The sequence below is a fragment of the Amphiura filiformis genome, chromosome 5, assembly GCF_039555335.1.
Source record: "Amphiura filiformis chromosome 5, Afil_fr2py, whole genome shotgun sequence".
NCBI lineage: Eukaryota > Metazoa > Echinodermata > Ophiuroidea > Amphilepidida > Amphiuridae > Amphiura > Amphiura filiformis.
Genome location: NC_092632.1, coordinates 54,523,462 through 54,536,491, shown reverse-complemented (window position 1 = coordinate 54,536,491; position 13,030 = coordinate 54,523,462). Strand labels below are relative to the sequence as shown.

Here is a 13,030-nt window from a genome sequence, read left to right as displayed (position 1 = left end):
TTCACTATGTTGTAATGCCATCAAAAGTGATGCAAAAAAAAAAGACTGGCAGTCAAAATGCCACTTAGGTTTTTAAATTGTTGCATTTGGGTGCTCTATATATTTTTGATTCATTGGTGCAAAAAGATGCAAATTAAGACTATGCAACATGATTCTGACACTTTTTTTAAACTAAATATTGATTTTCTCTGTGTTCACTTTTCTTTGTGACAACATTCCACACTTTCTGTATTTTTGTGATTTTCAGAGATGTCACAGGCTGACCCAAAAAAATCCTGAACTTGCGAAGCGTAGCGAGCGCAGCGAGCGAAGCTCTCGAGGGGCCCCGAAGCCAGATGGTTTCTGCACATTTAGCACCACATGCACAGTAAAGGCCATTTCAGAGGGTAAAAAGAACAGTTCAAAGCTCCTTTTTAATAAAAAGTGCTTCCTTCTTCCAGAAAACATGCTTTAAAGTTTTCAGTTTCCTATAGACCACTTGACATCAATGTTTATCAACAAAGGCGAGGGATTGGTCTTTTGATATGCTCGAACGAGCCGCTTCACTGTTCAATGGCTTTCTTGTACCATATGAAATGTGGTGGAGATTTAAAATACACATGCCCTGAGCAAACTACGATGCGCACGCACACTGCAGGGCAAAGAACAATGGAAAGGGCCATAATGCGTGCGCATACTGCCGGGCAGTGACGTCACATGTCAAGTGGTCTATACTTTTATGTACAAGAGACACTCTTAAAAAAAGTTTTTTGGCTTTGTTACATGGACAATATGGCTGATGTTGATATATGTGAGGCAGAAAGATAGGACAATAGGGCCACTCCAAAAGCGAAAATTAAAAAAAAAATTTTAAAAACTGAACTTTTTTTAACCTAACATTATATGTTGTTAACCCTACAGGATACTTTGACTCATTTCCTTTCCAAAGTATAGTTTTATGTACTTTGGACATAAACTACAGAAATAATGAAGTCGGACATGGTCCATATTCTCTCCGTACGTCCCCTTAACCAATAATTTGGACCATTGGTATGGCGATATGGAACCGATCTTAGGAAGGAAATCATTGCCTGTCAAATAAAGAAATGTACATAGTAATTCAGTGGAGACAAATGTTTTAAATAAATATGTTCCCACAAATATGCATATTCTCCAGACATGAGGGCAGGACGTAGTCTACACTTCACTTCTTACAAAATTTTGGACAAGTCTGTTGCAATGAATTAAAGATGATTCAGTGCGCAAGTCCTTCTCCATCCCTCACCTCTGCCTCAACATATGTATTGATTATTATAAGCTTCGAATATGAAAATGACATACCTGTGCAAAGAACGCTAAAAATTTGGTGTCACTGACCATGAAAAATAACCATCTGGGCAAAAATGTGCAAACTTTTGAAAAAATTTGCCATTTTGAAGCTAAAATTGCTACAATAAGCAATATTTGCTGTAAAAATTGTTCAAAATTTGAAGCATGCGAAAATGTTGCAGATTTGGTGTAAATTGTGAAAAAAGGGGGTAATTGGGTGTAAGCTGATGAAAAAAAGGGGATCATTGGGTGGCAGATTTGCCGCAAAAAGGAAGGTCTATTGACAGGCACATGATGTATGCCATATATGCTAGTGCCTTCCTCTCCCCCCGGGCCCCCCAGGGTTATAAGCCTACTTGTAACTTTCTTTACCGAAGTATGACTGACTGAGAAATTTTGATCCTTATCTTGGCAAAAAATCTCTACTGGATATACTATATGTAGCTGGTTCATGTTATTTTATTTTTAAATGCCAAGGACACAGGAAACACAGTATCCACATCACTTCCCAAATGTTGACTGGTGCATGCTTGCTCTCACACGAAAGTGCTATATACCCACCCGCATCTGACGACCTCGAAATGCACCCTAAATGGCGTATCACTAAATCAATTTTTTACTCCTAAATGGCATCAATACTGCAAAAACCAACCGAAAGAGCATATAGTTAATAACAAGCTTTTATTCTATAACTTTCAATATCTCCTGCAGAAGACAAAGAGAAGCCATGGGTAGAAAATAAAGCACTCATTTTCTTGCACAAAACATTAAATTAATTCCATTTATTGTTCAAAGTCAATCAACAATTAAACATCTTTGCCGGGGTTTCTGCTTATGGTGTCAGGTGCCCCCTTTTCAAAAGCACCCCTTTTTGGAAAAAAAAAAAGGTGCTGAAAATGACACCCTTTACGACACTTTTTTAGATGATAACTGTGCATAGCAGGTCACATAGTGAGTGACCATGGGGCTTGTGCTTGCCCATACTAAATTGATGAAAAGATGGACTCAAACCACTCTAGCTGAATTGGATACAGATAAAATCATTGAAACAACTTCTGATTTAATGGATGATATGTACCAGCTATTGTCAATTTTCTAGTAATGAAATTACGCGGCCTGTTTCTTTTCTGCATTTTTTACTTGAAGTCGAATTCTAGATTCTATCGAGAGAAACGTGTTGTACACTTTGTGGATAAAAAGGAAGGGGGTGTGGCAAACTGTCAGCATGGTCAAAGAAAACTAATACTGTAAAGCCTACATACTGCAAAAAAAACACCAAAATGCAAAATCTGGATCAGTCGGGCCTGTAGAAAAAGGGTTCTCTGAGTCTCATCGCCTATTAGGACATTTTGTCAGAATGACATCACACTTTCACATCCCAACTGAGCAAGTGGCAGGAACAAAAATCACCTGTTCTATTGTTGTTATGTTTATGCCTCCATCGGATGCAGGCATTGTGTTTCCTGGTTATCTGTCAATCCATCCGTCTGTCCGCCAGTCGGTCTGTCCAAGCTTGTTAGCGTGATTTCTTGAAACTGATAAAGGCGTACGGTAATTACATGTGACTTAATGGTGGAAGGTGGCAATTGACCGTCTTCAAATCTTCAAATTTCATTATATTTTTTATCACAAAATATGCTAATTAAGTAACTCATTTGCATACAGTCTCAGTGGCAGTTGAGATTGGATTAAGCATTCCTTTCTCTTGACCCAAAGGCTGACAGTAAAATTGTTCACTTGATTGTTGGGAGTTGCCTTCTTTTCCTTGTTCTTTGTCTTCAAATCTGCTTCTCACTTTTCTTTCCATATATAGGCCAGCATGCTTATAGGCTTTTTAGCCTGGCTTGAGCATTTTGTTTGAGCCTGGTCCCATCAGGACCCAAGCGCACCAATTTTGTTTCTTGCCTCGGGCGCTACCAACCCTAGTTATGCCACTGCTGCCAAAAATACCCCCGCCCTTCTCAGCCTGCTAAAAATACTTCCCCCCTTTGGACATGCTAATGTTGGGACCCAATTTCGGCAATTTGCGAACAGCAAGATATTTTACATATTTGAATTTTGTGTACCTTTTCAGAGCAGTTATTTAAAATATATATGTGAATTGTGAATATGTGCCAAAATTCTTTTTACCTCCTTTGTTTGGCTTTTAAAAAATGACCAGAAAACTTTCTGACCAAAATTGTATTATTATTATTATTTATTTAATTTGACCAAAATTGTATTATTATTTCTTTTGGGGGGCATGGGGAGGGGAAGGTGAATTTCAGGGGGAGGGGGCAAAATCAACTAATTTTGCACAAAATTGCTGTAAAAATGTGAAATTTTTCATAATTTGGGGTTTTTACTGGGGAGGGGGCAACTGGAGGAGCAAGAGTTCTGACTAGGGGACTTCTCCCATGCCCCCCCCCCTGTGGTGCTGCCACTGATTATAAAGGCCAAATGGAATCAGTCAAACTTTTTGGATTTGTAGGTCAGCGCAATTTCGACATTAAGTCATATTTCGTCATTAAGTCCCCTTAGAACTCCATTTTAAACAGCCAAAATAGCCAATGGGATTTCTTTCACTTTAGGCTATTGGAAATGATTCATTAGTAATCACTAGTCACATTTCCATTAGCCTTACCACATTATTTAGGTCAAAATGGAAACCCTTCGGCCTTCCTGCATGACAGTAATATCATTTCAGCATTTTCGGTAAAGAATAACAAAATCAAAATTTGACGGAAATCAAAAACAGTGTGGCTTTAATAATGATGCAAACTTGGTATAACTGAACAGACAATATTGACCTGTCTGTCAGGTGAGAGTGACATGCATCAGGTGTGTAGTGTATTGAGTATTGCATTTCATTCACATACTAAAATAAACTTACTATTGGCAGGGAATCAATACAATTTAGTCTATAAATAGATTTGGTGGTGTGTATTGTCACACATTCATCATTTGAAGATAAAATGTGATGTGATCAAGCAAAATGAGTCTGATGTCGGGACTAATGATTTTGAGATATAGCCAATAATAGTATTCAACTGCCTTTGTATAAGGCTCCGAAGGTGACTGCGCTGGTGCTCTACCAATGAATTGCTTCTCTGTATTTTATTGTTCTTAGCAAAACTAAAAAGCAGAGGCAGCACTACCACGGGAGCAAGGGGGGGGGAATTCCCCGTTAGAACTCTTGCCCCCAGTTTCCCCTCCCTAGTAAAAACTCTAAATTACTTAAAATTTCCACTTTTTGCAGCAATTTTGCAAAATCATAAAATTGATTGATTTTGCCCCAGTCCCCCCAAAAAATTCACTTAGCCCCCCCAAAAAAAATTCTTGGCGCCACCATTGCTAAAATGGCCATATCTCTGGAACTGAGTTGAATTCTGATGGACATCAAACTCATTTATTTAGCTTGATCGTATCACATATATAGGTACTACTACTGGTATTACAAATCCAGGGGGAGGGTACACGGTGCTGCACGCACACCCTTTCAGAAAACAAGCAAAATCTACCTGCACACCCTGGGGTCTAAAGTTTCTGGATGTTCTCTTGACAATGTTTTGGAGGCACACTTGATTAAAATGATTTTAGTTCAATATTCAGATCTTGTCTATTTCAATTAATATTTTTGAAATGGAGTACTCGGGGTATGAGTTGTTTCACCAAGAGGTACTTATTGTATGATATATTTCGTGATTTTTTTATTTTTGTCCCTTTTGTGAGATGGAACAGCCGAATATCGGCAAAACCCAACAACCAATGAGATGAAAAATTATCAATCTATCACAATTGATGTAATGCGGCCCAACCGAATGTACCTCAAAATCCGGGGTCACTCGCATACAAAAGTGATACGCAGGCTCATCCCCCAAAACTTCGAAAAAGGGTTGATTTTTGGCCTTGTGGCGGTGTCGACGTTTTTAGAAAGAAGGGTGCTTTTCAGGTAAATTTCGACGTTTAGGTATCTTCTTTCAACTTCAATGGGTTTGTTTTAGAGTTAACACCATTTAGGGGTCCATTTTAGTTTCTTACGCCGAATTACCGTACGCCACATTTTAGGCGTAAGATTATTAGAGCCTTACGCCATTTTTCCACACTGATTATATGCCATTTAGGGTCCATTTTTGAGGTGCTGGGATGAGCATGCATACCACTTTGGTATGAGAGTAACCCCCCCCCCAAATATGAAATTTAATTGATGTTTTTGCCCAATTCTAAAAATATCTGTATTTCCACTAAGAAACTAGTTTTGAATGAATTAGCAATGCAATATACCATTTTATTCATAAAAAAACATGGAAATGCGTGTACTAGTGTGTATACCATTTTTCACCCCGAAGTGACGTCAAATTAACGCGTTAAGGCAGTTGTTTCGCACATGCATCTATGTATAGGGCCTACATGTGTACGACAACGCTTTGAGTGAACACTATAGCGATTTAAATTTGCGCACTGACCAGTGCGTATTATTTTCCACAAGGCCCTGCGCAACGTAGGCTATACGCGCACGGCAATGGTTAAACGCATTACAAAATAGAAACGTATGTGCAACAGATTTATAATGATAAAACTCTCACTAAATGCCAATGGCAAATCATGTCAGATATATTGCATTTGACAAATTACAATTTAACTTGGCCTTGTGCAATTATGTGTGAGAAATTGTGCTTTTCGCTTTCACTTTTACCTTACAAACGGATTGAACTATACCGCGTATACCTGTCATGCCTGTGCACATAAACAGCCCTGCCTGTGATACTCAAGGTCATGCATTAAAACATGTACAAACCTGTGTGTACTATGGTACTCCGGTGTGTACTAGCAATAGCAATGCACTGCTGCAGATGGCCAATACAAATTTCACTCACTATCATTTATTTACTTGTTACATCTCTCGAATGCTATCAAAATTTCTCCACACACAAAATCCATATCATATCCAAATATTCCAAAAACGATTTTGACGAAATATATGCGTAGACAGAGAATTATTATGCTTACCGGAATATTCCAAATGTCAGATGATGAGCAGAGAGCTAGATTCAGCAACATCCATTCAGCAGCAGCGATCTCGGAGGCTACAAATTGCTTTGCCGAATCGCTGTCAGGGGGTGCCGACGTCAAAGCAAAATGGAGCTGTGAAAATTCCCAGATGCCTGAAAATTCCCTTGGCAAATTATGTGATGGTTTGCATATAATTACAAACAAAATGGCTCATATCGCGTGTGAATACGTTTATTCCTTTCACGCTAATACGAGTTCATTGAAATTGTCAAACAAGTACTGAGGAGTATTCTGGAATCAATTTTAATTTTAATTTTTGGAAAAAGTAAATTAATGCACGTAAATTAAGAGATAAGTCAAGAGATGGCGACATTCCGTGACGGACCGTGGTGCAGTAGTAGACAAAGTTTTTAGACTTGAGGCATGACTGAAAAAGATAAAAAATTGAATGTATGTTCCAGAAATATGGGTGTCTTGAACCCGGGTCTTGAATAAGGTCAAGCACTTCTTGCCCAAAAAATTAATTGTATCAATTGTAGGCCTACTGTTCTTTAGTGTTCTTTTATCTTACCTTACTTTGGCCTAGGCCTGTATGGAATAGGGTCTACTGTTAAGTAAAATGTTATGGGGTAAGGGGGCTGTCATTTTCTTTGGAAGGGGGTGGGTCATGAATATACTGGGGAGGTCATAGAATTTTTAGACTAAAAATAGGGGTGTTATAATTTTTTTACACCAAAATTAGGGGGAGTTATAGAATGATTAAGGGCTGGTGACCCAAAATTTCTGCGCAATCTTTTAACTTACAATCAAAATGTACGCACAATCTTTACTTATATGACATGATGATTCAAAAATATTGCGCGCTCTGCAAGATCATCATCAAGATTTGAACGCGCTCCGTACAAGTTCTTCGCATTTAAGTTTTGGCGCGCTTCGCGCCTTAGTTTCACCATATAGTCAGTCTGTGTAGGCGGAAGCCGGAAGGGGGGGTCATTAGAAATTTCGACCTGAGATGGGGGGTCGTAAAAATTTAGCCCACAATAGGGTGGTCATAAAAAAATTACTCTGGTCACCGACATATTCATGACCCACCCCCTTCCCAAGAAAATTACATCCCCCATTATGCTGCTATTGCATCTATCTATAAAACAAGAGTAGGCCTTAAATATTCAAACTTCAAAAACAGGCTGTATAGGCCTTGAAGCATAGGCTCAGGAGCCGAGGCGGTGGGGGGGTGGCTCGACCCATAAATAATTTTGGTACGGGGCTTGAATTCCCTTCAGTCAACCAATAATTCCAGGTGAAGTGAAAACATTTCATCATAAACCAGGAAAAATGGTTTTTGACGCATTCTTTTGCAGATGATCAGTCCGCCGGCACCCTCAGAATCAACAAAAGGTTCATCATTGTTAGGCCCCCCTATTGAAAATCTTCTCTAAAGCCACTACATAAGAATAATATCAAACGGTCCTACTTGTGTCATCAAAACCATTGTATGAAAAACATGAAGGCCCTTCCCAGTCCGAAATCTTGCCCCAACCCCCCCCCCCCACACACACACACACACACACACACACCACACACACACACCCCTGCAAGATTTTGGGAAACCCAAACTTTAAAAAAAAAAAACACCTTAAATTGTCTTATCATAGAATGCGAGCATAGCGAGCAGGAAATTTTACATATTTGAAAATTTTCCTACCCCTTTATTATGGCATAAATACATGGGTCATTCAAAAAGTTCTGCCTCCTCTCTTATAACTTTAGTTCTCTAAGGGTAACTCGCCACGATTATACATTGGCATATCACCTACAGTTGAGGTCAAATGCATATTGATAGCTTTTTCAAATTTTTGTAGGTGGCCTCAGAACCAAAAACAAGATTCGATACACCGGAAACGGTATAAAATCGTAAAACATTTATACATGAAAATTGGTATGTATCCTACGAGATATTAGGGCCTATAGCTCGATATTCAGATGTTTAATATGATTCTGCTAGCAGATCATCAAATGTGATGCGATCAAGCAAAATCAGTCGGAACTCGGGAATATTAAATATTCAGTTTTTTATAGGATAGTAAGAAGCATTTACAAATCTGGAATTTGCAGAAAACACCGTTAAAATTGAACAACCAGTTCCAAAGATATGAGCAATTAAAGAGGTTCCAAAACAAGAGGAAACAAAAGGAAAAATTTCTTTTGTATGGCTATATCTTAAAATCAATATTTCCGAGTTCCGACTGATTTTGCTTGATCGCATCACAAATGTGTAACCAGACAGCAAAACGACGAAAAAATTACACCAGCATCCAATTTTTTACTATGGTGTTCTTTCAGATAATGATAATTTGAATGAAATGACTGGTAAATCCGTCTCAGAACTGAAAGTTAAAAATTAAGACACCCATGTAACCATATTTTTCACTTATATTTTTAAATTAGTTTCCTTAGTGTTCAATTACCACTTTTCCAATGCAATTAGCCCATTTTTCTAATACACATAATTTCTGCATAAACGTGTTTTGTATTTTTAAGAAAAAAAGTAAATTTGATTCTTATCTGGTTTTGTCTTTTCTTTGCTAAAAAGCAATGTTTTTTGTCGGAGTGAACCAGCTTATTTTTCCATTTACATAATTTTCATTTAATATTTGTCTTTATGTCAGCTTCAATTTAAGCCATCTGAAGTGACCCAAATGGTATTTTATGGTCACTTCAATTTATGTATACATTCTTTTTTTGTAGATAATGTACATAAATAATTTTCTCCATTTCAGGGTCCCTGCCTGGGTCCAGGGGCAAAGCCACGCCGGGGGTCAAGGGGTGGAGCCCCCTGAAGCTCCTGGTTTTAGGCATTATTAGAAGCTAAAAAATCAGTGTTTCATTGACAAATTTCACAGTGAAAGTAGTATAGATCTTCTTCCCGCTTTCTTTCCCTTTTCTCTTCTCCCCTCCCCTTTTCTCTTCTCCCTTCCTCTTTTTTCTTCCCTCTTTTTCTTTTCTTCTTTCCCCTTTCTCTTCTTCCCTCTTTCTTTCCCTTTTTTCTCTTCTCCCTTCCCCTTTTTTCTTCCCTCTTTCTTCTCTTCTTCCCTTTCCCGGTTCCCTTTCTCTTCCCTCTTTTTCTTCCCTCTTTTTCTCTCTTTCCCCTTTTCTCCCTTCCCAATTTTTTTCTCTTCTTTCTATTTTTTGTGTGCTGCCCCGCCCCCCCCCCCACCCCCCACTGGTTACGCCACTGTGCACACCCTCATTCCTCTACTAAAGCTATTTTATTCATTGGTTTTAGATCTTGGATCTTGGATAAAAAACTCCTGAAGAAGTTTGAGCTGAGACCCTGGAGTTCGGTAAATGGCGACCTCAATATTCCGATTGATTACCTAAAAATTACAATCTCTGCAGAGGGAGCCTTGCCTGTCGCACGTAAGGCACGCGACGCGACGGTTTCGGTGTCTACCTGTCTTGTGTTGTTGTGGTTAGCAGTGGTTATGCTCTGTGTTATTAGTGCAAAGTTTACTCGCGTCTCGCATACGTAATCACAACGGCATGTGCTAGGCCAGCCTTGTTATAGTCGATTTATATATGGTCGAAAAAGCGTCAGATTGCGGAAAAACTAAATTGGGGTGGGGGGGGGGGGGGTTCCGATAGAAAAAGCAAACTGAACTTAGCTTTGGCAGATGTGAAAAGAGATAAACAAACAAAAACACATTTTCTCTCACACAGACACCCACCACCCCGAGTCCGCACACCCATGCATCACATTTATAGTTTTCAGTAGGCTTATGGATGTTATTACCACTCCTCCCCATTACCCTAATCCTAACCCTAACCCTAATCCTAACCCTATAAACCTTAACCCTAGGCTAACCCTAGTCGTGTAAAATTACATGAATGAATAATAAACCATATCATGCGCCGGTAAAAAAAGCTAAAAAAGGCTTAGGAAAACAGTAGAGATGTTCAAATATACAAAATATCATAGGTCTAGACATTTTAACATAAGGTTTGGAAATTGGGAAGTGGGAACCCCAAAATTTGGCATGTGCAAAGGGGTGGGGCAAAGATTTAAGGCCGATAGTGGGGGGGGGGTAAGCAATTTGTGGCACTGCCGCCGTTTGGAAATTCTACCGAATGTTTTGCCCAAAAAATGTGCCAAAAAAAATGTGTTGCCCTCCCCCCACCCACACACACACACAAATGTTACCTCCCTGCCCCAAGGGCTCATTGCACAACCGCTCTACATCCCTTTAGAATTCCGGCTGATGAATGAGAAATAATTTCGAATGTAATATTTTCGAGCACACCAAGCATACGACAATCAACCTGTTGCATGAACCAATTGCGCATGCGCAGATCATTTATCTTGGACTATTTGCGAAGTGTATCGTGTTTTCCCACGGTATGGAAAGGACACTTCAGATCAAAAGATAGCAAGATGTCTTGACGTCTAGGCATGCACTTCAATGACTCGCCTTCAGCTAGGATTTTACCTATGGATTTTATATGACTGGATAGAGAAGTATTGAAAAGGAAATAAATTTATTATTTGAGAACGTTTGTGGAGAACACACACTGAAGCCCGGCACTGAAGCTTTTATAAACTAATGTGTAGAACCTGTATCTGGCGCTTTGCGGAGCCTGTCTGGGGCGGCTGCAGAGCGCAAGCCTGCCCTGCTGAGGACACAGCAGCTGAGGAATGATTAACTGCAGAGATCTTGTGGTGGTGGTCGGTCTACTGCTATTACTAATTGTCCAAGTAAGTTAAACAGGGTGCTAATCAGTTCCACCTAGCAATGCCTAGTTAAAGTTACATTGTAAATTGCCTAGAATGTATGTTACCTAAACTGTCAAACTTTACATCCCATGATGAATGATCCAGTCCGAATTATCCCCGTGATGGAGATCGTGATCCGCCATGTCCGAGCTCTTCTTCAGATATCCGTTAGGGCCTATACATGTATGCTGAGTATGCATTGTTTTGCATTTTTATAGCCCAAATAATTCAGAAGTCTCCAGTCATTGGCTGACAATGACATCTCATATTCATAAACATGTAAATACACGATGAACAATTAAACTAATAAGTAATAAATTATTAGATTTAGAATGATAATAATATCATGAATATTGATGAATTCACACCAAGATTCAGACTTTGCTCTTTCTGCAAGTTCTGTTGTATACAACCTTTGAAACAGTATGTTGATTTTGAAGTTGCCCTTGACAATGCGATCTGATAAGACCAAGTCAAATCAAAGAGTAGACTGAGTGAGATAAAAATAAATAAATTACAAAGGTATCCTAAACAGGATCCAAATAGACAAAAAATGTGATGATTGATAGCAGATGAGCAACAGCTGATTGCAAATTTACAATGATAATTGTGAACTTGTAATTGGAAATATACATTTTTAATTTAAGGCCTGTTTGTTTATAGACTCAGCACCATTCAGTCTGGTTGCTGAGGAGGGGAGGAGGATGTCCTCAACAATGTTTTGCAGTAGTTGTGATCTGAGATTTGGAATAAAATGATGCCGGTACATTATTTTTTGTGTATAGTTTGTATGATTGAAATATTAACCGAACATGTCATGTGCAATGTTCATCCATGGAAATACTATTTCCATGGTTCATCACAGGACACAGTGATCACACATGGCATACTCATAAACACATCAAAAGGACCAACCTCAGTCAGGATCGAGAGTGGCATGCATGGATTGGCAACATATTATGCGCTGATATTAATTAATCTTTTTTTTTTTTTTTTTGGGGGCATCGCCCGCTTCTGAATATGGCTTTTATTTTTTATATTTTTTTGTCATGTGAATGAACGTCTGAATCCTTGTGAAACCACACATGCACCATTTATGTCTAAAATACGGCAATTTTCGCCCATAAACGGTTTCCTGCTGATGGTGGGGGGGGGGGCAGGGGGAATAGTGGCAGCACCATGAAGGTTTTCAGGGGGGGAGGCAAAGAGGATATCAGGGGCATGTAATGCCAGGGATCCCAATGGGTTGGGGAATGTACTTTTAAAATGTAGTCCAAAAATTTCAACCCCATCATTCCCCCGCATGCCCCAGAATAGGAGGGAATTAATTACTGTACAGCGTTTTCAAAGAGACTTGCACAAAAGCCTTCATATAATTGAAATTAATAGAGAGTCTCTGATTCTTTTTCAATCTCCATTCAGTTCCCTTCAAAAGCTAACAGCAATAGACCGAGGAGTCAGCAAAAGTTTACTATGAAGGTTTTCAAAACAATCTTGCAATTGATCATTAGATAGTCTGTGTGAAAATTTGGTCTATGAATAGTGGTGATTAGGTGGATATGAAAACTGCTACAGTTTTAGATTGTATCTAAAACAGGTGCATTCCATAGCAATATCAGTGATAACCTGATGTACTTTTTAAATTTCAGAAAGCAAATAATGAAATATAAACTAATTAGGCTCTAGAAAAAAAAAGCAAGTTTGTTTCAGTCGGTACCTGGAAACCAAAATGTGAAATACATTATTTTTAGAGTCTGAGTATATGGTCATAATACCAGTAATCCTAGTGAAAGTGTAAAAAAATTAAAATTGTTTATAAATAAATTACTTAAAATAAAAGTGAAGGATAAGTCATTCAAATTGTCATAAATTGGTATAATTTTTGAAATGAAAAATTTGGCAAAAAACAAAGAAAACAGCAGTATTAACTAAGTTGAAGACCCATTCGAATACATGTAG

The 13,030-nt window shown here is 38.6% G+C and overlaps 2 protein-coding genes across 2 annotated transcripts in view; one reads left to right on the top strand and one right to left on the bottom strand.

Annotated features, from left to right (window-relative positions):
• Positions 1-6,552, bottom strand: part of LOC140153384 (sodium/calcium exchanger 1-like) — a 220,775-nt gene extending 214,223 nt beyond the window's left edge. Inside the window, 1 exon segment of the mRNA XM_072176124.1 lies at positions 6,298-6,552. The gene's annotated coding sequence lies outside the window, so the exon portion shown is untranslated.
• Positions 6,553-10,886: 4,334 nt separating this feature from the next.
• Positions 10,887-13,030, top strand: part of LOC140153378 (protein jagged-1b-like) — a 64,009-nt gene continuing 61,865 nt past the window's right edge. The window contains 1 exon segment of the mRNA XM_072176117.1: positions 10,887-11,053. Coding sequence (XP_072032218.1) covers positions 10,994-11,053 — 60 coding nt within the window. The 5' untranslated portion in view covers positions 10,887-10,993.